Source organism: Gopherus evgoodei, chromosome 2, assembly GCF_007399415.2.
Source record: "Gopherus evgoodei ecotype Sinaloan lineage chromosome 2, rGopEvg1_v1.p, whole genome shotgun sequence".
NCBI lineage: Eukaryota > Metazoa > Chordata > Testudines > Testudinidae > Gopherus > Gopherus evgoodei.
This window is the reverse complement of record NC_044323.1, coordinates 132,649,082-132,674,514: the sequence shown is the minus strand read 5'-3', so window position 1 is coordinate 132,674,514 and position 25,433 is coordinate 132,649,082. Positions and strand designations below refer to the sequence as shown.

Sequence of the window (25,433 nt, the reverse complement as noted above, 5' to 3'; positions counted from 1 at the left end):
ATTATCCCAACTACCCATATATAATGATGAGTCCTAAATTATCTGTTACCATTGAGAAAAGAGATCTTCAAATCATAGATTCATAGATTCTAGGACTGGAAGGGACCTCAAAAGGTCATCGAGTCCAGTCCCCTGCCTTCATAGCAGGACCAAATACTGCTTGACCATCCCTGATAGACATTTTTCATCATGGAAAGTTCTCTGAAAATTTCAGCTGAATGTGCAGCAACAATCAAAAAAGCTAACAGAATATTTGGAACTACTAGGAAAGGCATAGAAAATAAATACAAAAAATATTATAATGCCACTATGTAAATCTATGGTGTGCCCACACCTTGAATATTATGTTGCACTCTCTCAAAAAGGATATAGTGGAACTGAAAAGGGTTCAGAAAAGTGGAACAAAGATGACGAAGGGTATGAAACAACTTCCATATGGAGAGAAACTAAAAAGATTAGGGCTGTGCAGCTTACAAAAGAGACAACTAAAGAGGGGAAATGAGAGAAATCTATAAAATCACAATTTACCCTTTCCCACAAAACAAAACAAAACAAAAAGAATCACCCAGTTAAATTAACAGGCAGCAGATTTAACACAAATAAGAGAAAATACTTTTTCACACAATGCAAAATTAACCTGCGGAACTCATTGCCATGGGATGCTGGGTTGGTGAAGGGTATAAATGGGTTAAAAAAACCACTAGATAAGTTCATGGAGGATAGGTCCATCAATGGCTATTAGCCAAGATAATGAAGGATGTAACCCCGTCCTCAGGGTGACCCTAGACTACTGACTGGGAAGCTGGGAGGAGAAGATAGTGGTGGATTTCTCAAAAATTGCTCTGTTCTGTACACACAACCCTGAAGTTCTGGTACTGGCCACTGTTGGAAGACAGGATACTGGGCTAAATAAGCAGTTCTTATACTTGTATGTTTTAGATACCTGTAGCAAGATAACAATATATAAGTAAATTTATTTATTACTAATCTTTTTCAATATTTAAACAATTATTTTCAGAAGATTTTCCCCAGAAAAATTCAATGTATTGATGACATACAATATCCTTCTACATATATAATTTCACACACACACAGCATGCAACCTGGAGGAATGGAAAGAAAATATGTTGTATTTTCCAGGTTTCTTTTGCTTATTCAGCAATACAATAGATTGGTAATAAGCATAACCTGTCTATCTACTCTGTCAAACTGGCCCAGGCTGACTAGTTGTGCATAACTGTGTTATGTTGAATGATTCACGTTTAATTTTTCAGAACAAAACTGTTCAATGTTGGCGCACAGGGAAGAAATATATAAATATATATTACTAGATTTCTTTGCCTCTGCCCTATGTGTTTAAGCTGGTCCTTTTTTTCCTCTATCAGGGAAATATAATATTTAGGGCCCTACCAAATTCACAGCCATGCAAAATGCATCATGGACCATGAAATCTGGTCTCCACCCATGAAATCTGGTATTTTGTATGCTTTTATCCTATCCTATTCCAATTTCATGGGGGGAGACCAGAGTTTATCATATTGGGGGTCCTGACCCAAAAGGGAGTTGTAGAGGGTCACAAGGTTATTTTAGGGGGGATTTTGGTATTGCCACCCTTATTTCTGCACTGCCTTAAGAGCTGGGCAGCCAGAGAGCAGCATCCAGGTGACCAGCTCTGAAGGCAGCATCCTGCCAGCAGCAGCACAGAAGGTTAGCATTACCATACCATGCCACCCTTACTTCTGAACTGCTGCCTTCAGAGCTGGGTGGCTGGAGAGCAATGGCTGCTTACAGAGGGCCCAGCCCTACAGGCAGCAGCGCAGAAGTAAGGGTGGCAATACTGTGCCATCCTTACTTCTGTGTTACTGCTGCTGGCAGGGCTCTCTGCCTTTAGAGCTGGGCTCTCAGCCAGCAGCCACCGCTCTCCAGCTACCCAGCTCTGAAGGCAGCGCCGCCGACAGCAACAGCTCAGAAGTAAGGGTAACAGTACCACAACCCCCCTACACACAATAACTCTGTGATGCACTCCGCACACACATATATAACTCCTTTTTGGGTCAGGATCCCTACAATTACAACACTGAAATTTCAGATTTATATAGCTGAAATCATGAAATTTTTATTTTTAAAATCCTATGACTGTGAAATTGATCAAAATGAACTGTGAATTTGATAGGGCCCTAATAATATTATTATAAATTTAATAAAACAATCTATGGTTTCTAACCTCAAAGGGAAGTGTAAGTTTCCTTATTTTGCTTTCTCTCTCTCTCTCTCTCTCTCCATCCTCCATTTCTATTCACTTCTTTAAAAAACAACCCTAGTACTCTTTTTTTTTAAAAAACTTTTCCTTTCATGTCTGATTTGCTAGGAGGGAAAAGAGGTCCAGTGGCTAGGCCACTACCTTAGGACATGGGAGACCTGGTCTCAACTCCCCACTCTACCATAGACTTCTTATCTGATCTTGGACAAGTCCCACAGATTCTCTGTGCCTCTGTTCCCCTCTGTTGTGTCACTGCCTGCTCCTAACCCTGGGTACCTCACAATGCTTTGCTGTTGTACCTCCCAACTTTGGCTGCTCACAAACAGGCTACCAGCATGCAGATCACACCTTGAGTGTCTATGTATAGCTGCAGCCCTGGTCCAGCAACTCTGATCCCAATAGCCTGTCAGCAACACAGCAGTCACACTCTTCCTTCCCCTAGTCTTGGTTACTAATTGCAGGGTGACCCTAACACACTCCCAGTCTTGCATTTTCAGAAAAAACACATGTTCTGTGTTGTCCATCTCTCTCTCCTGGATAGTTCAGATATTAAAGGTTCATTGCCCCTGTAAGGAGCCAATATTAAAAAGTTTGCTATTTTACCTGGAGTTACCAAGTATTTCAGTTTAAACACAGACTGGACTGGTTGAGATTAAAAAATAAAACAAGTTTATTAATAAAAGAAGATAGGATAAGAAATACAGTTAGAAATGGTTACAAGCAAGTAAAAGTGAAAACGCACATCTAAAAGTCTGAAACTTAATCTAGCAAATGTTGTTATGAGGCTTCGTTCAAGATGGCCTTTATCACCCACAGTCTTTCAGCATGATGGTGACTGATCCTTTCCTCAGTCAGGATTTCTCCCAGAGGCTAAAGGTGCTGGTGTCTTTGCGTTCTTAGGTGAAAGAGAGAAGTTGGGGTTTTCTGCCCTCTCTTTTACAGTCCAGTGAATTCTTCAAGTGGAATCTTCTGAAGATTACACCTCAAAGGAAAGTTTATTCAAACAATAAAGGAGGCAATATCAAGTCTGGTGGTAAAGGAGGCCCCATGCTCTTTCTTCTACCTGTGTTTGTTGAAATACAAAGTTGTTCTGTCTGCTGCCATTTTCTCCCCCTGCTGTCTCAAGGACTTTGTTACTACTTATATGTCAATTGAGGCAAAAACATATTCCTCTGTTTAAGACAGATCTGTTTAACAACTTTTACCTAAGCAGGGTTGTGTAGTTTTGAAAATGTGCCAATAACATAACACAGAGGGATTACATGACTTTATAAATAATGTTGCCACATACATTTCACCAGGATATTATTGACCAGCGAGTTATCAGTTTTCAAATGATACTTCACAAGGAATATTTTATACAAAGATCATTAAAATAGCATGTAGGGTATGAATGCTGAGGTCCTTTCGGTCACAACCATATCACTGGAACACCCTTATACACATTCTGGTTAACACTCCAAAAATTCTAATAGATTGGTGATCCATGACTTCCCTTTCCCTATGTGTGTCTGAGCATTCTGCTCTCTACTGTGGTTTAAAACAATTTGCTTAATACTAAAATTAGGCTTACTGGCCTGTAATAGCCAGGATCCCCTCCAAAGCCCTTTTTAAAAATTGGCATTATGTTAGCTACCCTCCAGTAATCTGGCGCAGAGGTTTGTTTCAGCAATAAGTTACATACCACAGTTAGCTGTTCTGCAATTTCCTATTTCAATTCCTTCAGAACTTTGGGTGAACACCATCTGGTCCTGGTGACTTATTACTGTTTAATTTATCAATTTGTTCATAAAAACCTCTTCTGTTGAAGGGACAGTAGTTCAAATGCATCAACTACAAGAATAGCTCTGATGTGGGTACTTCTCCCACATCCACTGCAATGAAAATTGATGCAAAGAATTCATTTAACTTCTCTGCAGTGGACTTATCTTCCTTGAGTGCCCATTTAATAACTTTGTCATCCAGTAGCCCTACTGCCTGTTTGGCAGGCTTCCTGCTTCTGATTTACTTAAAAAAATTCTTACGATTAGTTTTTTGTGTTTTTCACAAGCTGCTTCTCAAATTCTTTCTCAACCTTCCTTGTTATACTTTTACACTTAACATGCCAGAGTGTGTGCTCCTTCCTGTTATCCTCACTAGGTTTTGATTTCCAAATTTTAAAGGGTGTTTTTTATCTTCTGATCGGCTCCATTACTCTGCTCTTTAGCCATTGTGACATTTGTTTAGTCCTCTTATTGTATTTTCTGATTTGGGGTATACATTTAGTCTGAACCTCTCCTACAGTGTTTTTAAATAATCCTCATGTTGTTTGCAGGCATTTAACCCTCGTGACAGTTCTTTTTAATTTCCATCTAACAAGCATCCTCATTTTTGTGTAGTTCTTCTTCTGTAAAGTTAACTGTTACCATAGTGGATTTTTTTTGGTTATTATGTGTTGGAAAGTTGTCAATATGGAGCCAGCTGCAGTCATTGATTAAAGGGAGTCAGAGGAATTCCTGCCTGGACCCCATTTTGCCATCACTATTGGATTGTCTAGATCATCCACAGGAGAAAGAATTGTTCATATGAATTGCTTCTGGTATCTCTGTGCAAGGACTATAACTGTCCCTGAACAAGTGTGATACTTAAGTGTGGGAAAGTATTTAAATAGTCCCAAAGTCAGCTCTAGCAGTAGGAGTGAGGAAAAATTTTGAAAATGTAATTTTCAGAAAAATAATTAAATAAATTAGTTTGAGAATTTTCTATAAAAGTGCTGCAAAATGAAATCTAATTTTTTGTCAAACTGGAGTATTCAGTTATAGATTATAGAGACCACATTCCAATTGCTTGAGGTTATTCCAGTTTCCCTATAATTCCCCTAATTATATTGTGTTCAAATCCTACTGTGCCATATATTTTTAGTTAAGGTTTCATTTTTGTCACAGAGTCCATGGTTGCAATGGGTTTTTATTACAAACAATACGAATGACTTTTGATATGGGAACTTTTCATACAACTAGGTAAATAGTGACTACTCAGTTTGGAAGACGGGATTGTGACTTATAACCTAGAGAGCTAGCAACTTAAAACCTGAAAAGCATAGCAGGTAAAGGAGATCTGGAGTTCTCATGGTAAGGATTAGTGGTTAGTCACAAATTCTGTGATAGTTTTCATTGTTTTAAGGAAAGACATAGCGTATACATTGCTGCTTGAGGATGTTTCCAGCACTTATGGATGCTGCTGCCTTTGCAGAGGCTGAGGCAGCAGCAGGGGTTCTCCCTTGCACACTTTCCTGTGCTGCTAAATGCTTTGGGAGTGAACCAGCAGGCACCAGAATATACATTTTAAACCTTTAAATCAGTTTGAATTACAAAATAAAGGACTTTTATTTAAAAATTATTGTGACCCAGCAGTATTGGCATTTTACCAGGAATTTTGTGACTTGGTTCCTGTATCCTCCATGACAGAGCCTTGATTTTTGGTTATTCAACAAAGCCAGTGACATGGCACTAGTCTCGTTTATAGTAATAGGAGATATACCAATCTCCTAGAACTGGAAGGGACCTTGGAAGATCATTGAGTCCAGCCCCCTGCCTTCACTAGCAGGGTCAAGTACTGATTTTTGCCCCAGATCCTTAAGTGGCCCTCTCAAGGATTGAGCTTACAACCCTGGGTTTAGCAGGCCAATGCTCAAACCACTGAGTTATCCCTCCCCACTAGTGAAAACAGACTCTAAAACTGGAATGCCTTTTGCTAGTACAGTCAAAGATCTGCTCTGGCTTTTTTAATTGCCTTACTTGGATCATGTATATGGCAAGTGATAAGCTGCATGATATTCTACCCAAACAACGTACAGAATAGTGACTTCACAATGCCTCTGGCATGATTTAGCATATGGTGTATTTGAAGTTGAATTTCAAATATGGGCATGAGAACTATTTTCGACCATGAAAGGAAATAGATCAATTCAGAAGAATAGTTTTTATTAATGGAAAATAGAAAGTAGAACTGCCTTCAGCTAGTATTTTGGATCCCCAAGCCAGCTGCTACCACTGTACCTTTATTTGCTTCTCTAAAGCCTGTGCGCAGAATATGAGAGAAGGATAGACTCAGGATCTTTGCATGCCAGGATAAGGATAATTGGACAGAAATTGAACTAAAAACTAAACTACTTTGGGAAGTATAAAAATGTAGCACAAGTTGCTTTAGAAAACTGAACACCTGGGAGAGGACTCTCCTCTCTCTTCCCAGCCCCATCAACTCCAAGAAAAGACAAGCATAGTACCGCCACATTTATTGCCTCATATATACACAGAATTCTAATTCTGAAGACTCACGAAGTTCTAAAATGCTTCCAGTTAATATGAAAATGTGGCCTGGGTAGAATGTATGTCCAAGCATACAGTGCTCCATTTTGACCAAGTATCCACTCTGCAGGTCACTTCTTTGTGTGGGATTTTGTAGCGTTGACACAGTTTTAGTGGAAAAACAAGCAGAAGAAGATATGCATGACTCAGTTGGAACTTTAAAAAAGCTGGGGAAGATTTGTTTTGTGGAATAAATAAACCTACTGAATTATTTAAACCTGGTGTGCACTGGTTTCTTTAGTACTACTCTTAAAATAATATTACTATTCAATTTCAAAGAAGTGCATTATGTTTTTGAATTAAAGTGGTTGCAATAATGTTTGTTCTTTCTTACAAAAAGACATTTTGGGGTTTCTTCCCATGCTGAGTTTACAATTAAAACTATATTTTTAAATTAGAATTTTGAATAAATATAGCACACGCTGGGTGAGATAATCAAAACATGGAAGTCAAGTCCATTTGTCAAACTAGTATGAGTTTTGGATATGTAATTTTCTGTGACTAGATAAATTGTGGTATCTTCAACGCAGCATGAAGTGAGTGAGGAAAATGCCTGCCTCTGGCCTGCACAACTTTATGCAGTAAGTTCTAGTGGCCTCTTCTTTTTATCTTTATGTCTAGGGAATCCTCAAACATATGATTTCTGTTAGTCAATTTTACAGCCCAATCCTGCTCTCTTAAAATCAATGGCAGGTTTTACTGCTGACAGAAATAAGAGCTAGGTTTGCCCTTAATTTTTTGCTCCTCACGTGGAACTCTGGATATCTTTGTGTTTTAAAAGGTCTTTCTTTGATATTCCTTACCATAGGCACAACTGAAATATTTATTATGTTAAATAACAATATATGTAACAAGAAGCATTTGTGTGTAGTACAAACCACTGGTATTTTTAAACACATACTTTTAACGTGTCTATCTTGACACTGCTAACAGATAGTAGCCAGGCTCATATTAATACATTAGGCATAATATAGTTTATTGTGAGTGTTTGATAACAGGAATGTTAACTGTACACCTACTATATGACATTAGAAATCACACCTTCCTTTCATTCCCAAGAAGCCAAATGACCAAAAGTCATTGTGAGGCTGAACTAGTTACCTACAAGGGTTTTACTTCTTAGTGCCTACACTGTGTAGATTAGAATTTTATATGACATATATATATATATGCAGAGCCATCATAGCAGCCATATATCAAAGACAAATCTGATAACTTTTTATCCTGGGAAAAGAATCTGTTTTTCATTGATTGATTGATTGATTGATTGATTGATTGATTGATTGATGATCAAGATGACAATAGTTTGAAGTGGCTTTAGTTATTTTGGTGTAGTGTGGTTTCTCAGAGCTTTATTCCTCAAATCTTTTCACCGAGATCCCAAATGATCTGTTGTTTGCCTAATGAGCTAGATTTGTAACAATGCATAGATAGATAGATAGATCGATAGATAGATAGACATGGACAGACATATATTCCTGTTGGTCAGTTTGTTCCAGTACAGTTTTGTCATCTGCTATCTTTTATGTCTTCCCTTTCCTAAATTACCCACAAGTTATTTTATTAGCAAGTAGTTTTGGGTCAACCAAATGTTTCTTTGTTGTAGTTATTATTTATCTAGAGCTGTCTGATCAGAATAAGCCTTGTGCACACAAGATTTTCAACACCTCAATTTGGACACCTAATTACTCCTCCTCACTACATTTTGAACAGTACTGTACATTGTGATATTTTCATTCAATCGTCTTTGACTCTGAGATACAGTCCTAAATGCCTGAAAATCAGCTTGCATGCATCAGCGCAGGTTTTCAAGCTGTGTGACATACACGCAACACTTAGACTATTTGAACCATTGAGTCCAAATCAATACCTAGGAATTTCAGTGTGGATACAAAGCTCTGTTGGCCAACGTCAACACTTACACCTTTCGGAGGGGTAGCCGTGTTAGTCTGGATCTGTAAAAGCAGCAAAGAATCCTGTGGCACCTTATAGACTAACAGACGTTTTGGAGCATGAGCTTTCATGGGTGAATACCCACTTCGTCAGATGCATGTAATGGAAATTTCCAGGGGCAGGTATATATATGCAGGCAAGCTAGAGATAATGAGGTAGTTCAATCAGGGAGGATGAGGTCCTGTTCTAGCAGTTGAGGTGTGAAAACCAAGGGAGGAGAAACTGGTTTTGTAATTGGCAAGCCATTCACAGTCTTTGTTTATCCTGAGCTGATGGTGTCAAATTTGCAGATGAACTGAAGCTCAGCAGTTTCTCTTTGAAGTCTGGTCCTGAAGTTTTTTTGCTTCAGGATGGCCACCTTAAGGTCTGCTATAGTGTGGCCAGGGAGGTTGAAGTGTTCTCCTACAGGTTTTTGTATATTGCCATTCCTAATATCTGATTTGTGTCAGTTTATCCTTTTCCGTAGCGGCTGTCCAGTTTGGCCAATGTACATAGCAGAGGGGCATTGCTGGCATATGATGGCGTATATACATATTCAGAGACCTAACCAAATCCATGAGACTTTGATATTGTCAATTCTCTTGTGAAAGGCCTCCATGTTCTGGGCTCTGGGCACCTTAGCAACTCTACTATTAACTACTATGCCTACTACCTTTCTGAAGTACAAAGCTGAAAAGTCCTATGAAAAACACGATTTGTGTGATAATATTGCTTATACCCTCTTATTACCAATACCCAGATAAAAATATATTAGAATAGTCTTCCCAACACTAAATAAGGCACGCATAATCAGGGAAGGAGCCCCAGCTATACAAAACAAGTAAAAATAACTGTAAGATTTTGCTGGAGGGGAGCTCACAGACAATGCAAGCTTACAGCAACTTGTACTGATCATCTTTCATTTCTTTCCTCATACAATGGGCCACATTCATCTAGGAGGTAACTCAGTGAAATTAATTGAGTGAAAATAAATAGAGTTGTATACCAGGGATAAATTGGCTCATTTTTTGTTTCACTTGCTTGCATACAAGACATTATTTAAAAAACAAACAAACAACACTCCCCCCCCAGTGTACTAATAAAAGTAATACATGTACAAAGCAATACAATTTTTTGAAGTTCATCATTAGAGAATTTAGGATTGTTTCACATATTAAAATAACAGTATTTGCAGTATTTTAAAAAAAGCTGTCTCTTTTCTAAATATATTTTTGACTGAATTAAAAAAAAATCCAAAAAGCATTGATTGGAATGTTTCAAATTGCACTATCAACTTCCAGGATTTGGAGCACTGTTTAAGGTTTCAAATAATCCTCTGCATGATGGGGAGGTAAGGAACAGAGGAGAGAATGTATTTGAAACAAGAGAGCGTCTTGCAACAGAATGCTCAGCTATCTCTCACTCCAGGTTGCTGTTATTAGAGGATTTTAATGTTACCAGATTAACAACCACAGATGATCTCTTGAGCCTAAGATCCCTGATAAAAATTGGAATGCTGTCTATGTATGGAGATAAGAGTGTACATTCTATTCTTTACTGTTCCAGAAGGGGCTCAGGCATATAATTGACATTTTTAACAGGTAGCATCTGCTGAGTATTCTCTTTCTCTGTCTAAATTACAAGACTTAAGGAAAACTTTTGTGCTGCACTACATGCTGCTAGGAAGATCTAAAACCTGTGCAGAAGTGGCTGACAATTACTGTTTTCATTCTAATGCAAATTTCTTTCTGGATGGGATTCAGGGAAAGTACTCACCCCCTCTACAGCTCCACCCCTGCCCTCCTTTTCTTTTGTGCCTTGTAAATAAATAAGAAGCAACTGCCTTTCTCTCTGGAGACACAGCTGCAGGGGGCTCTTAAAAGGAGGGAGCGAGAGAAAGAAAAGACACACACACACACACTGAGAGAGAGAAGAGAAGGAGAGAGATGTGGAGCTGGGTTTTCACACGCTAGGAAGGGTGACATTTTTGTTCTGCTTTTTTCATATCTTCGGTTTCAGTTGCAGCATTTCTCTGTACTGGAAAGCATAATTCCTTTTGAACTGCAAGAGTCTGATTTGAAAGTCTGCATCTCTTTTTAAAATGTATTTATTTATTTCAAATGGCAGAACTCAGTCTGTGTGGTGGCAGCAGCAGCAGCAAATTCTGATGAGTGTATTATTCTGGCTAGTCTACTCTTACAACAAGGATGTTAATTGCTTTTCAGTGAAGAAAGTTTGTCAACTAAAATGGTTCTTGAAAACCTGTGCTTTTTTTAGTGAGCTAATACGGGGAGTGAAAACAAAATAAAAGTTTAAAATGGTGCTGTTTAAAAAAATTCTCCAGACTAAATGTTTTGGGGGATAAACTGTACATATTTCATTGTGTTTCACAACAAGAAGCTGTTAAATAATAATATTCAACAATTGTATAAAAATAAAATCTGCATTAAACCAGATATCAATTTGAATGGAAAAGGGGACTTTTTTACTGTTTTGGACTTGAATTGTGAAATATTTTCTCTTAAAGGACAAAAATGTTTTAGCAGATTAGTCTCTTAATCCTAAAGGCATTTGTTTCAAACCTTATTAAGATCATAAAAGGGTTGTTGTTTTTTTTTCCCCTGTAGCACTGGATTCTCTATAGCAGAGGGTTAAATTTTGCAAGGCGGGGTTAAAAATATATTGAACTCCTTTTCTTTTTTTCTTTTCTGTCTCATTCTCTTTCTGATGGTTCTGTTTTCTTTCCTTGGTACAGGGCACAACTAGTCGAGCAGCCCATTTAGCTGGCTCTGAACCTTCTCAGTCAAGAGAGTCCTTTGTGCCAAGCCATGGGAGCGCGTTCCATTTGCCTGATTCCCAGCATTCTTCAACACTTTATTACTCCAGCTCCACTCTGCCAGCCCAGAGAGTGAGCTCCCCGCTGTCCATGCAGCAGGTGGGCTCTCCAACCAAGCTCCAGCGGGTGGGTTCAGCATCGGAGAGCGCTGGATACAGCACCACGCAGCGGGTCTCTTCTCCCAAGCAGTCTCCAAGCCGGCTAGCCAAGTCTTACAGCACCAGCTCACCAATCAATATTGTTGTGTCTTCAGCAGGACTTTCTCCTTCCCCAGTTCGTGTGACGTCTCCACCCACCATCCAGTCTAATATTTCCTCCTCTCCTATACATCAGCTAAGCTCCACCATTGGCACTTATGCTACTCTGTCTCCTACCAAACGGCTGGTCCACACATCAGATCAGTACAGCAAGCATTCCCAGGAACTATATGCCACTGCTACCCTACAGAGACCTGGCACCCTAGCAGGTAAATGAAGCCAATCTCTCATCTTTAACTCTTTAAGTGCTTTGTTCATTGTCTGCATGGGCAGTCTGGTTGAGTGTTAAAATGTTTTTATATTTGGCTTATATTTACACAAATAAGGGAGGAAAAAGATTAATTCAGGAACTCTGACCTCTAAATATATCTTGTTTTAAAAATTGTGTTTTAAATGTACCTGTTACCAGCAATGTAACATATTGCAGCAGCTGCATATAAGACAATTAAATAATAAATACAAGACATTAAGGGGTTAGGAAGATTAAAGAATTTGGAGAGTCTTTCTGAAAATTACCTTATGAGTGAGAATTGTGGTTTCATTCAGTCACTAGTAAGCTGTAAACCTTATTAAAAAAACACTCTTCTTTACTCATATTGATTCATCTGATCTTTTAAATTTTAGCTAAATCTTTTGTTGAGAAGGTTAAGGGACTTGCAGCATTAAACATGGAAATCCTGTTTTTTAACCACAAAGTACTGAACATTCCACCACAATAAGTTATTTCTCCCCCCACCCCCTTTTTAACAAAATCCTCACATAGGGGAATGCCCTTTCCTTGAACTGATGTGATTAGGTGTAATTGACAATTTCTGCACTATTACTTAGCAGAAATTTCAAATATCCTAGATTATACTGAATTATATGTGATGGCTGTGTGCTATTTATTATGCATTATGGAACAAGCAGGAATCACCAGTTTCATTTCTTCAGGAAGTGCAAACTTTAAGCCAGATACTGTAATTGTGAGGCTGTTTTGTCTTCTAAATCACCTAACTACAGATCTGAAACGCTTTCAATGGTGAATTTTTGTTCTCTCTTAAAATCATTTGCGTTTCATTGCTATAGTAACAGCCACTGTGCTCATATGTTCTCTTGTCTGACATAAATAGATAACTTTGAAGATAAATATGATACATACAAAGATTTGCAGTATATATCAGGCAGGTTACCCAAGTGCCTCTACTCTCTTCCACCACCAAAAGCTGTCAGCATCATAATATGCAACTCTAGTGTTATGCTGTCCAAAAATTTAGGTTAAATTAAGTGACAGTTAAGGAGATGGTCCTAGCTTCTTGTTCTGTTTTCCTAAAAGTTATTTGGAAAATTTCCTGTAAAAGCATTGACTAGAAGGAGTCCAGCTAGCAAAAGAACCAGACTTTATAGCAGGGGTCGGCAACCTTTCACAAGTGCTGTGCTGAGTCTTCATTTATTCAATCTAATTTAAGATTTCGTGTGCCGGTAATACATTTTACTGTTTTTAGAAGATCTCTCTTTATAAGTCTATAAAGTGTTGTTGTATGTAAAGTAAACAAGTTTTTAAAAATGTTTAAGAAGCCTCATTTAAAATTAAATTAAAATGCAGATCTTATCAGTTTAGTTCAGTGGTTCTTAACCTGGGATGCACACCCCCCCGGGGCAGGGCCGGTGCAAGGATATTTTGCGCCATAAGCAAAACTTCCATCTTGCGCCCCCCACCCCCCCTTGCCAGTTCATTGAGGGGCAAATCCCAACGAGCCTTTATAGACCCCAGGGGCCAGCCTGCGCAGGGGCCAGCCATGCCCAGGGGCTGCTCCCCAGATCAGGTTCCCCCCTCCCCGCCCCCTGAACTCCCTTGGACGGTGCACAGCTCCCCCGCGAGCCCTCCCCACCCCACCGAGGTGGCCCCCACCCCAAGTCCACTCACTGGCTTTGTCAGGCTTGGGCCGCTGCAGCAGCTTGGTAGGGAGGAGCCACCTTCCGGAAGCACCGGAGAGCCAGAGCGTCCCGCTTGCAGCAGCAGCGAGCCGCAGCCATAGAGGAGCCAGCATGGTGCAGGGGGGCAGCAGCCCTGCAAAGGTGGTGGTGCCACTAGTGGGGAGCTGCTGCCCCCTCCCCACACCCAGGCTGTGGCCTGGCACCCCCCCCCCCGAGGGTTCCTGCAGGCTGCAGTGGATGTATGCAGGCGCCAGCCCCCATGCACCCTCTGATTCCCCCATTGCCTAGGATTACCCTATTTCAGCAATCAAAAAAGAGGGGAGAGCCCTGCCCTAGTCCCACCCCATCCAGTCTCTCCCACTTCCCACCCCGATTGCCCCAGTCAGAACCCCCAACCCCCCTGCTCCTTGTCTCCTGACTGCCCCCTCCTGAATCCCTGCCCTAACTGCTCCCCAGAACCCCACTCCCTACCTAAGCCTCCCTGCTCCTTGTCCCCTGACTGCCCCCTCCTGAGACTCCCCTACCCTAACTGCTCCCCTAGGACCCTACCCCCTACCTGTCCCCTGACAGCCCCAACCCTTATCCACACCCCCGCCCCCAGACAGACCCCCGGAACTCCCATGCCCCATCCAACCACTCCCTACCTCCTGACAGGACCCCCAGAACTCCCAACCCATTCAACCCTCCCCCTGCTCCCTTAGTGCCCCGGGATGTCTCTTACCAGGCCCATGCTTGTCAGACACTGGCTCCACATGGAGGCAAAACTCCACGTGGAGTGCTGAGGCAGCGGGAGTGGGGGAGCTGCAGGAGGGGCAGCGGTGGCGGCTCACACTTCTGGGAGCCGCAGAACCCAAGCGCGGTGAAGGGGGGAGCTGGAGGGCACGCCTGCCCGGGCTGCGGCCCAGTGCCCACCCGCCAGAGAGGTTCCTGCAGCGGATGCATGCGGGCAGCAGTCCTCATGCGCCCCCTGGGTCCCCCCTCGCGGCGCTCGGGCTCTGCGACTCCTGGAAATGTGAGCCACCACTGCTGCCCCTCCCACAGCAGGCTCAGGGCCCTGCACCCCGGCGGCTCACACTCCCGGGAGCCACAGAACCCAAGCGTAGTGAGGGGGGAGCCAGGAGGTGCGCCTGCCACTCGTCTGGGGTCCTGGCCGCCGGCCCCACTCAGCCTCTGTGGGCATGGGGTTCCGTTCACTCAACCAGCCGCATGCTGAGCAGGGCTAGCGGCCAGGACCCTAGGTTGCTGACCTCTGATTTATAGCATTTAATTTCTAGGTTTAGTATGGCTAAAAGTTTTCATCAGTAGGGTTAACTGAATGAGGTCCAAACACAGAACTCTGGACAACTTGAACACAATTGCTGTCAAATACCCTTTATTCCATTCACAGATTATGTGGTATTATGCTTAGATACAGAATGGATCAGGTAATATCTTTTATTGGACCAGCTTCTCTTGGTGAGAGAGACAAGCTTTAGAGCTTACATAGAACTCTTTTTCAGGTGGTATTATGCTTAGCAGCTATAAGAATTTATACACACACACCTCTTGAGTGGCTCCCTCTCTGCACAAATCTCAAGAAAACACACTTCTGCCCAAGGCATACAATATCCCATTATAAAATATTGTTATAAATGTGTTAAAACTTTCCAATATTTTGTATTTTAGACTGTTTCATTTTTATAGAGTAGGAAAATTGTTCTATAAAATTTAAATAAACATGGAAGAAACTGCCAATGTCAGCAGGTCAAGGGTAAATTTTGTTTGAAATTGTTTGTCACTTGTAAGTCTCATCATCAATATTCTTTCGTACTATTTACAACCAGTCTATAAAATGGTGATCTTTACCCATAGGTAGGGCCCTACCAAATTCACTGTCCATTTTGGTCAATTTCATGTTCTTAGGATTTTAAAAATAGTAGATTTCATGATTTGAGCTATTTAAATCTGCAGTGTCAGGGTGTTGTAATTGTAGGGGTCCTGACCCAAAAAGGAATTGGGAGGGAGTCACAAGGTTATTGTAGTGGGGGGGTTGAGGTACTGCTAAACTTACTTCTGCACTGCTGCTGGTGAAAGCACTGCCTTCAGAGCTGAGCAGCTGGAGAGCAGCAGCTGCTGGCCAGGATCCCAGCTCTGAAAGCAGTGCCCTGCTAGCAGCAGCACAGAAGTGACGGTGGCAATGCCATGCCATGCCACTCTTACTTGTGCACTGCTGCCTGCAGAGCTGTGGCCTGGCCACCTAGCTCTAAAGGCAGCAGCACAGAAGCAAGAGTGGCATGGTATGGCATTGCTACCCTTACTTCTGTGCTGCTGCTGGCAGGGCGCTGCCTTCAAAGCTTGGCCCCTGACCAACAGCCAGTGCTCTCTGGCTGCCCAGCAGTGAAGGCAGCACAGAAGTAAGAGTGGCAATACCATGACCCCCCCTAAAATAACCTTGTGACACCCCCCTCCCCCCGCAACTGCCTTTTGGATCAGGACCCCCTATTTGAGAAACACTAGTATCACATGTAAAAGCACACAAAAGAACAGATTTCATGGTGGGAGACCAGATTTCACAGTCTGTGATGCGTTTTTGATGGCTGTGAATTTGGTAGGGCACTACCCATAGAAGTTCTAAAGAAGTCTCTATTATCTCCCCTTACTCACCTTAATAGCTGGTGAGCTTTGTATTGTGCTAACCATCCTTGAGGTATGAAGGCATCTTCTACAGCCTATCGACACCGCTCCTTTGTTGGCCAGATGATTTGGTGCCAGCGGGTCATAAGCAACTCCCACCCTCAGGGTTTGCGCACCAGCACAGTGACCCCATCCCCCAGAACGGAGATAATGTCTATGGCCCTGACTCTCTAAGATACAGCATTATGCTGCCTTCTGGATTGATAAACCAGTAGTGGCTATACATATATTTTTAAGGGTTTCTTGTACACCTGACCCTCAAAAAGTTGGAACCAAAAGACACTGGTATCTATATTTCTCTTAAAAATTTCATTGTGCTAGCCAGATCTAAATATAGGTATTAAAAACAAGCAGATTTTGGACCTAGAATACTGCAAAGGGTAAATGACATTTTTAAAACAAATCATTTATTAAGCCTTAAGGGTGGCCTGCAAATGAGAAAATGGGCTTGCCTCCACCCTGCCCCCGTTTTCTTCTTTATGACGTCTAACGAAGGCCTGAATATTTGTGTGTGTGTGTGTGTGTGTGTGTGTGTGTGTGTGTGTGTGTGTGTGTGAAAAACATGTTGTGACGTTCCCCTCTGGTGTTATTTAGACCAGTGATCTGCTAGGTCACTCCAATCCTTGACTCTGGGAGCCAGTCTTACCTTGCTCTGCTGTGAGAACTCCCACTCCTGGGCTGTTTGCACACAGCCTCTGGCATGTAAGCTACTCCCAGCTACTTGCAGCTGAATTACATCAACCAATATCTCTGGTCCCAGACACAACCCTAGGAACCTCTGTATTGCAGTGTCCAGTTATGCCTGCTGGACTGTGCAAGCTTATGAGTTCATCACTTTAGCAAAGAAAGTGATATTTACCAGGCTTGTTATCCCAAAGGAAGTCTCTGACATGCTTCAAACCAAACACACTTCTTCAGGTAGAATAAACAAACAAACATATTATCTATGAAAGATAGATTTTAAGTGATTATAAGTCACAGCATAACAAGTCAGATTTGGTCAAAGGAAATAAAAGCAAAACACATTCTGAGCTGATCAAAACACTTTCAATGCCCTTATCAATTTAGATGCTTCTCACCACAGGCTGGCTAGTTGCCCTTCAGCCAGGCTCTCCCCTTTAATCAGTGCTTCAGTTACTTGTTGTGGTGTCTGTAGATGGAGGTGGAAGAGAGAGGAAGAGCATGGCAAATGTCTCTCCCTTTTATCATGTTCTTTCTTCTCTCTTGGCTTTGTCCACCTTCCCCCTACCCTGCACTTCAGAGCCAGGTGAGCATTACCTCATCGCAGTCCCAACCTGACCAAAGGAAGGGAGGGGGGTGATTCATTCTGAATCCAACAGATCCTTTGTTGTTGCTTAGGCCAGTGTCATTTGTTCCTGTGAGGCTGGGCTGGGTTTGTCCCATACATGGCCCGATGAGGTGTGAACTGCCCCTCTGCTTCTGGAGAGTTTTTGCCTGGGCTTGCTTTAAGCCATGAGGACACATTTTCAGCCTCATAACTATATACATGAAATTACAACCTATAATATTACTATAATATTACTATAACAATTATTACTATACCATGACATAATAACAATTCTCAGTGCATCATGAGCCTTCCGAAAACACCTGACCTGACAAACTTTGTATTAGATACCACACAATCATATTATAAGGATGAACATGAGGGTGCTGGGTGTTCCCCTGAGGTACAGAATGTCACAGGTGTATTTCTGGTTGGTTTTTTACATTTGAAGTTCATGTCTTTCAGAAGTACAGGAAGACAGTATAGTGCCTTGTAAACTAGTGAAATTATATCTCATGAAACTGAAAACAGAGCAAGGCTTGTTTTTTTTTTTCTTCTTAACACTTATTTAACTCCAATAAAATGACTAATTAACACTTGACAGAGGGTATCTTTGTTCGAGTTAAAACAACACCATCTCCTCAACTAATGTCAGAGAGTTCACAATGTACATCCCTATGATGATCCAGAAATGTCCCAACCAAAGCAGACTTAACATTCCTGTTTTGTTGCTTGTTTTTTTAATCTTATAAATAGACTTCTCTGTGAGAGGAGTAGAGGAACTTAGTTCTTATTTGTAAAAAGTAACAAAAACATAAACTAATTTAAAAAAAAATCATATGTAAGAAACCTTTAAGACGCTGGCAGTGTCTTTTTAGTTCTTGTTCACCGCCAGCAGTCATAGGATATGGTGTATCCACTCCTGAGGAATCCTGACATTAGCAAACTACTTACTGATAGCTCCGGCCATGTCTCCAAGTTTGTCACATGGTTGGGCTCCCTTTATGTAAACTATTTTTTGACATGCTGGTCTTTGGATGTACCATCTGACTGAAGGAATTTGCATGCTATTATGTGTCTGAAAATAAGCTTTATGTCAGTTCTTCATCACAGCCCTTTTATGCTGAGCAGGTACTTTGTGGTTTTGATTTAGGATTCTACCATTGAAATGTTTGTTGCGTCAGTTCTTCTTTTAGATTTTGCAGTGTCACATACAGTGTTTGTTGAAAGGCTTTTTATATTGATGCTTCTGTGTATCTTATGGGATCTGCTTTGATGTGATCATATTTATTCATCAGCTTAATTTATTTCATTTGTAGATTTAAGATTGGGCACAGCACTTGGGGCTCACTTCACTTAATATTAAGTTGTAATTGTAGGTATATACTATCACTTCTAAGTATACAACGCCAATAAGCTGTGACTTTGTAGAACAATATATATCTTTTGCAGAAAAAAAATCCATATTCATGCAAATAATTGTGAATACAAATATGTAGTGGCTACCAAATAACATGCTGTTTGCACTTTGCACCAGTGTTAATTGATTAACTAGTTTATTGACGAAAACAGCTGGTTATGAGAGTGAATCAAGCACAAATGATGCTACAGAATATAATAGTTGGGAGCCCTTTACAGTTTTATTTCTGCATTATAATTGAATTTTTTAGGTTGGAACTAAAATATTTTTGTGCCCTTTAGAGGTACCATTAGTCTAGATTAAAGTTCACTTCCAAAATAGCATAGGATAAAACAGAAAAGTTACAAAGAGCATTTAGCTTTCGCTAAAAATGTGCAATGCAAATTTACACATTGCCCCCAAACGTGACTGAGTTAGTTTGCATGCAACATAGCATGCTGACAAAATTACAATTCCTGCTGAGTTTAATAATATTAATTTATCTCAAAGAATAAGAACTAGCAGTTCTTAAATAGACTGTTATACCATCAATTAAAATAATAATTTAAAACAAATACACAAACACATATGTATTAGTTGAGTATCCACGTACTAAGAAATGTTTTTGATTCTTTTAGGATGAAAGCTTGCATGAGAGCTTTAAGGCTAAATCCTGTTGTTGGGCAGATCAAATTATGGATTCTCATAGTTGTGCAGCATAGCTCTGTGAATATGCATAGTCCTGAAAATTTAGCTGAGTCATTCTTGACAGCAGCACAGTTCATGCTTTGGAAGAAGATTCCAGATTTTTGCTGCTCCAAAACCAACAGTACTAATTGTTCAACTAATAATAGTCCCTGTGTCTAGGACTAATTTTAAAGATTGTGATGTTGGTGTTGGATGCCAAACACAGAACAGGAACACAGTTTTTCTCTTGAATTACTTTAACAAAGATTTCATAGAATCATAGAAGAGTAGGGTTGGAAGGGACCTCAGAAGGTCATCTAGTCCAACCCCCTGCTCAAAGCAGGACCACTCCCCAGACAGATTTTTACCCCAGTTCCCTAAATGGCCCCCTCAAGGATTTCATCCTGATCAGGACTGACATTATATGAAGAGCATCCACATTACATTATAGAGGATAAAAAATATAAATGTAGGAAAAATTTCTTCAATAGGCAGGTTATTCCATATTTGCCCATTATGCATCTTCTTCGGAAGCATCTGTCACTGGCCACAGAGACATGATGCTAGTCTAGATAACCCACTGCTCTGATCCAGTATAACGATTCCTGTCTCTATGCTGATGCTAGAAGAACTGGGATATAACAGATAATCTAAAATATTATTCCACGTTGGATTATTCCAGGCAATGTATTATGAGAGAGAGTCATATTAAATGCAAACAAAATGTTCAAAGATTGTGTAGCTCCAGTGCTGGACTTGCTATCATTATGTACACCAACTGGCTAAGTTCCAAAAGGTATTGCAGCATTTTGTAGAATGATGCATGGATGTTAGTTGAGTGAAAGGAGTATTAGCCAGCTGCTTTTCAGCTCTAAGATGCTACCTGGGCTGTATGATGTCACTGGTAACTGTGATGTACCATATTAAAATGTCATCTGTGGCATGCCGGATATTTCATTCCTATGCAGGTATAATTCCTAAAAATTCCAAACCCCAGTGTTCATGTTTTGATTAAGTAATATATTTATTCAATTGTGTTCATATATACATGGTATTAAAAACTATAATAAGAAAAGCAATTTGCTCTTATATATCACAATAAATAACAACAAATATATGGTATAATTTTAATGTATTCATATTAAGAAGTGCTTCTTATCTTTGGAAAACTTAGCAGATTGGTCTGATACAAATGAATCTGTTTCAAGATATTAGGGCCCTATCCAGCTCTCTCCCCTACTTCTCCTCTCCATGGTATCTCCCTTCGTATTCCCTCCTCCACACATCTCGTTGCCAGGGCATGTAGGACCCTAACCTCCCATTGAAGTCCATGGAAGAAAAGGATTCTTATTCACCAGTGAGTTTATATCAGGCCCTTAGTCTTTACTGTTCTGGGGTGAGAAATATGTATTTCTCAATTACCATATTTATTAAAATAATCCAGAAATGATATCATAAATAAAATAAAATAAAAATAATCCCGAATGTGTCACAAATTCTCTGTATTTTCCTGAATGCTGTACTGTGTACTTGTGCTGAAGCTGAAACCTTTTATACTATCACACATGAAAATACATGTATCCAGCCATTTCCCTTGTAGCTCCACATTTGAGGAATAACCTTTTCAGCTGAACTAAAGCCAGCGTGAGAATCAGATTTAGTGCTGCACTGTGCTAAAATCATCCTCTTCGGGGAAACTGCTAATCCTAAAGAAGATCCAGCATTGAGCATAAAATACTATTCAGACTGTGATAGGCTGCAGATTCCCAGTGTCATGTTTTAGTCCCAAAATATTTGTCTGTTTGTTTATTTAGAGATTAAAATGCATTCCTTATACAATTTCTGAGCATAAATATAAATACTGAAAAATACATAGAATGTATTAACAACTAACCTAAATAGACTCCCAACAAAGAATAAATTGTTCTGTGTGCATCGAAATTGCATCCCTAGACAAAACTGAGCTAATACATAGTCCTGTTGTGAAGAACCGCTTTGCTGTTTTGGACAAAAGAAGGAAATTCATAGCCCTTTTTTTTTTTTTTACATTTAATCAGAGGTCTCAACGATGGCTATGATTGGACCATAACAAAAAATGACAATATTTTTCAAGTGTTTTCCTTAACTCCCTCTTAATTTATTTTCATAGACTTCTCTCTTTAAAAGAGAACAACATTGCCTTATTAATTTCTACCAGGATAGGTTATTCTTGTTTTTATTATTATTTTAGTAATTTTCTGATTCTACCCAATACAAGTTTTATACATTTGAGCATTGTGAGTACCCTTTAATTCTGAGACAGAAGTTCATGTTCTGATTGATTTATTTCTTTATTTATTTTACCCCTACTGTTCTTTTTTCTGTTTTGGCACTCTCCTTTTAGTCAACAAGGTGAAACACAAGGCTATTTTGAAGCCTCTAGTAATGTGTCTTCATTAGTTTCCCAGTCAGAGAGCATTCAAAAGCTTAAAATTTGGCCTCCTTGCCACACCTTGTGATGCCACGCTGTTTCACTCAAAATACAAAATCCTGAGGCTGGTCCCAAAGTTGATACAAGTACAAAACACCATAACTGCACTATCTGTCTGATTTTATTTCTCTTATTTTACTGCCAATTCTCTTCAAAAAAGAACAGGACCTCCCTGTATTACTCACAAACATACTATAAGGGTCACTATCTACTCTGAAGAGCTTACAATTTAAATAAGCAAAAAAAGAATTGGGGGATAACATAAAAGCAGAGTGAAGAAGGCGATGGTCTGCAAATGTCATGTTACTTCCATGCTTTTTTTTCTTTCTTTATCATATAAAAAAAGAGTTTTGCAGAGACAGGGTTCACTGAATAGAGAGAAAAGGGAGACAGAGGGGTAAACTGAACAGAGAGCATATAAGAGGAGTATGGAGAGCAATGGAGTGAAGCTGAAATGAACAGACTCTGAGGGAAGGAGTGGGAGCAAACAGCCAATCAGCAAAGGGGAGAGAATGTCCAGAGTAAAAAATGTGCACAGCTGCCAGGCACTGATAACATCATCAGAGTTCAAAGCAGGTCCCTGCTTGAGCTACTATTCTCTTCTCCTGCTGACTTTCTAGCTGGCTTCTTTGATCAGTTTCTTTTGTCCCCAAGCTCACATGGCTTCAGGGAGGTTTGAGGCTACAATGGCCTTGGTGTCCCCAGGGAGGTGGTATCCCCTGCACAATTCTGGATCTTAGGATGGTATGGAAGTGGTAACCCTGGCTGGGTCTCCTTTCCTCCATGGTATGGCTGTACCCACTTCAGATGCTTTTCTGTTGCGAAGAGAATCTTTAGTTAGCTCCTCCCAGTAGTTCCTTTTGTCCTGAAGCTCATATGGGTGAAGGGAGGGGGTGATGCTGCATGGGCCATGGTGCCTAAGCATGGGGGAGACTTCCCTGTACATTTCTTGCTCCAGAGGTGCTGGGGGTGGTGATGGAGGGTAATTAATCTCTTTTTAAACAAAAAATCCTCTTGCTATATTGTCTATATCAGAATGGATGCATTCATATGTTCAGTTTGTGCCCTTTCTTATATCCAGGTGCTACATAGTTTATATGATACAAATTCTAGCTTATTTCAGATCAGAAACTCTAATGCTAACCCCTGCACAATAGAATGTAATTCTCTTTGACATGAAAGACAGGAGATTGTTAATAAGCGTGTCAAGATTCTTTGGTCTCTCACCATGTTCTTCATATCTTGGAGGGGAGTAAGGGCATGCCCTTCATTTTTATTATGGTAGACATCTTTATAGTCCTTGCTGGGCTTATGGTATACAAATTGTATGTAGTGGATGAAGTAGCCGGGGAGAAGACTGAACACTGATATTGGAGAACCTGCTACAGGTATAATCAGTTGCGTTGTGCAGAAATTTTACAGTCCTCGCTTGTGGTTCTGCTTGTGTCAGACAGAACTTCCTTCTCCTTGCTCATAGCAACTACAAACCTCAAACCGATGGACATCTGTGGGACATGTGTTAGGCAACTACTTGACCTCCTCAATGGATCTCTTGTGGGGAGATGTGTCTCTCTGAGATCCATCATGTCCTCTTTCCTGTTCAGCATGTATGAGAAATTGCTAGGTGAGATTGTGAAGTGTTTTGGGCTCCAGTGTTCTCAATATACTAATGATGCTTAGCTCTACATCTCTGTTTCACTGACTCCAGGGTTTGCAAGCTTATTACTCTTGAAGAGCAAGATAGCAATCTGTGTAAAAGTGAATAGGCTGTATCTCAACTCAGATAAATTGAAAGTTATGCTTTTTGCCAAGATAAAGCACTTGCAGAGTTGAGTGGAGGTGATATCTGCAGCAGTCAAGTTTGCAAAAATGCTTTTAAACCTTTTGGTGCTGTCTCATTCATCACAGTCCCCAGATTTTCAGCTAGTGCCTTTAGCTTGTGCTGCCTTTCATTATTTATGAATAACCAGTCTCTGACTATTGCTTCCTAATGTGGGTCAGGCACAATTACTATTTTTTATTTTAGAAGGGACTGCAAGGGTCATGCAGTGTAACCTCCAGGATTTGTTGCAGCTAAACCACCCAAGCAGATGGCTATCAAGCTTCTTTTTGAAAACCTCCAGCGAAGGAGATTCCATGACTTCCCTAGGCAATTTGTTCCAGTCACAGTGGGGAAATTCTTACAGTCAGGATGTTTTCCTGAGATTTAATTTAAATCTGCTATGCTGTAGTTTGAACCCTTTGCATCTTGTCCTGCTCCCTGTGGTAAGAGAGAACAAGGTTTCTCAATCTTCCTTATAGAGCCTTTCAAGTATTTGAAGACCACTATCATGTCTCCTCCCCCACTTAATCTCCTCTTTTCCCAGTGAAACATATCCAGTTCCTTCAGCCTTTGCTTATATGGCTTACATCTTACATCCCTTTGATCATTTTTGTCTCTCTCCTGTGGATCCTTTCGTTTCCCTACATCCTTTTTATATAGAAATGACCAAAATTTGACACAGTATTCCACTGGAGGCCTAACCAGCACCAAGTTGAGCAGTACTATCACCTCCCATGACTTGCATGCATTTGCTTTTTTTTCTTCTTTTTTGCAACAGCATCACATTGTTGACTCACGTTGAGGTTATGATCCACCACAACTCCCATTCTGTATTTGTTCATTTGGTTTTTCTTCCCTAAGTGTAGCAGTTTACATTTGTCTTTATTGAATTTCATTTTTGTTGTGTATAATCCCGTTCTCCAATTTATCAAGATCTCTTTGAATTTTAGTTGTATCCTGCAAAGTGTTTGCAACCCCCCTCCACTTTTGTGTTATCTGAAAATGTAATCAGTATGCTCTCTATTCCTACATTCAGGTCATTAATAAAGATGTTAAATAACACTGGACTCAGAACAGATCCCTGTGGAACCCCACTTGAGACCTCCTTCCAATAGGACATTATTTCATTAATAGTTACTCTTTGTGGTGGTTTAACCAATGATGTATCCACTTAGTGGTAGTCCTACAGAGCCTTCATTTCTCTAGCTTACTTCTGAGAATGTCATGTGAGACTGGGTCAAAAGCCTTGCTAAAGTCCAGGTATATTATGTCCTCTGCATTCTCCCTATCTATCAAACCAGTTAACCTGGCAAAGAAGGAAATTGAGCTGGTTTGGCATGATTTGTTCTTGGTAAGTCCCTGCTGCTTGCTGGTGATCATCCCTTCTACCTCCAGGTATTTGCAAATGGAATGTTTTATACATTGCTCTAGTACCTTTGCAGGTATTGAGGTCAGGCTGACTGGTCTCTAGTACCTCAGCTCCTCCTTTTTCTGCCTTTAAAGATTGGCACCATCAATTTTATCTAGACTACTTCAATTCTCTTTA

At 40.4% G+C, this 25,433-nt stretch overlaps 1 protein-coding gene across 1 annotated transcript in view; it reads left to right on the top strand.

Annotated features, from left to right (window-relative positions):
* CTNND2 (catenin delta 2) overlaps positions 1 to 25,433 on the top strand; it is a 1,223,799-nt gene that overhangs the window by 719,841 nt on the left and 478,525 nt on the right. Inside the window, 1 exon segment of the mRNA XM_030551717.1 lies at positions 11,294 to 11,840. Within this exon segment, the coding sequence (XP_030407577.1) occupies positions 11,294 to 11,840 (547 nt within the window).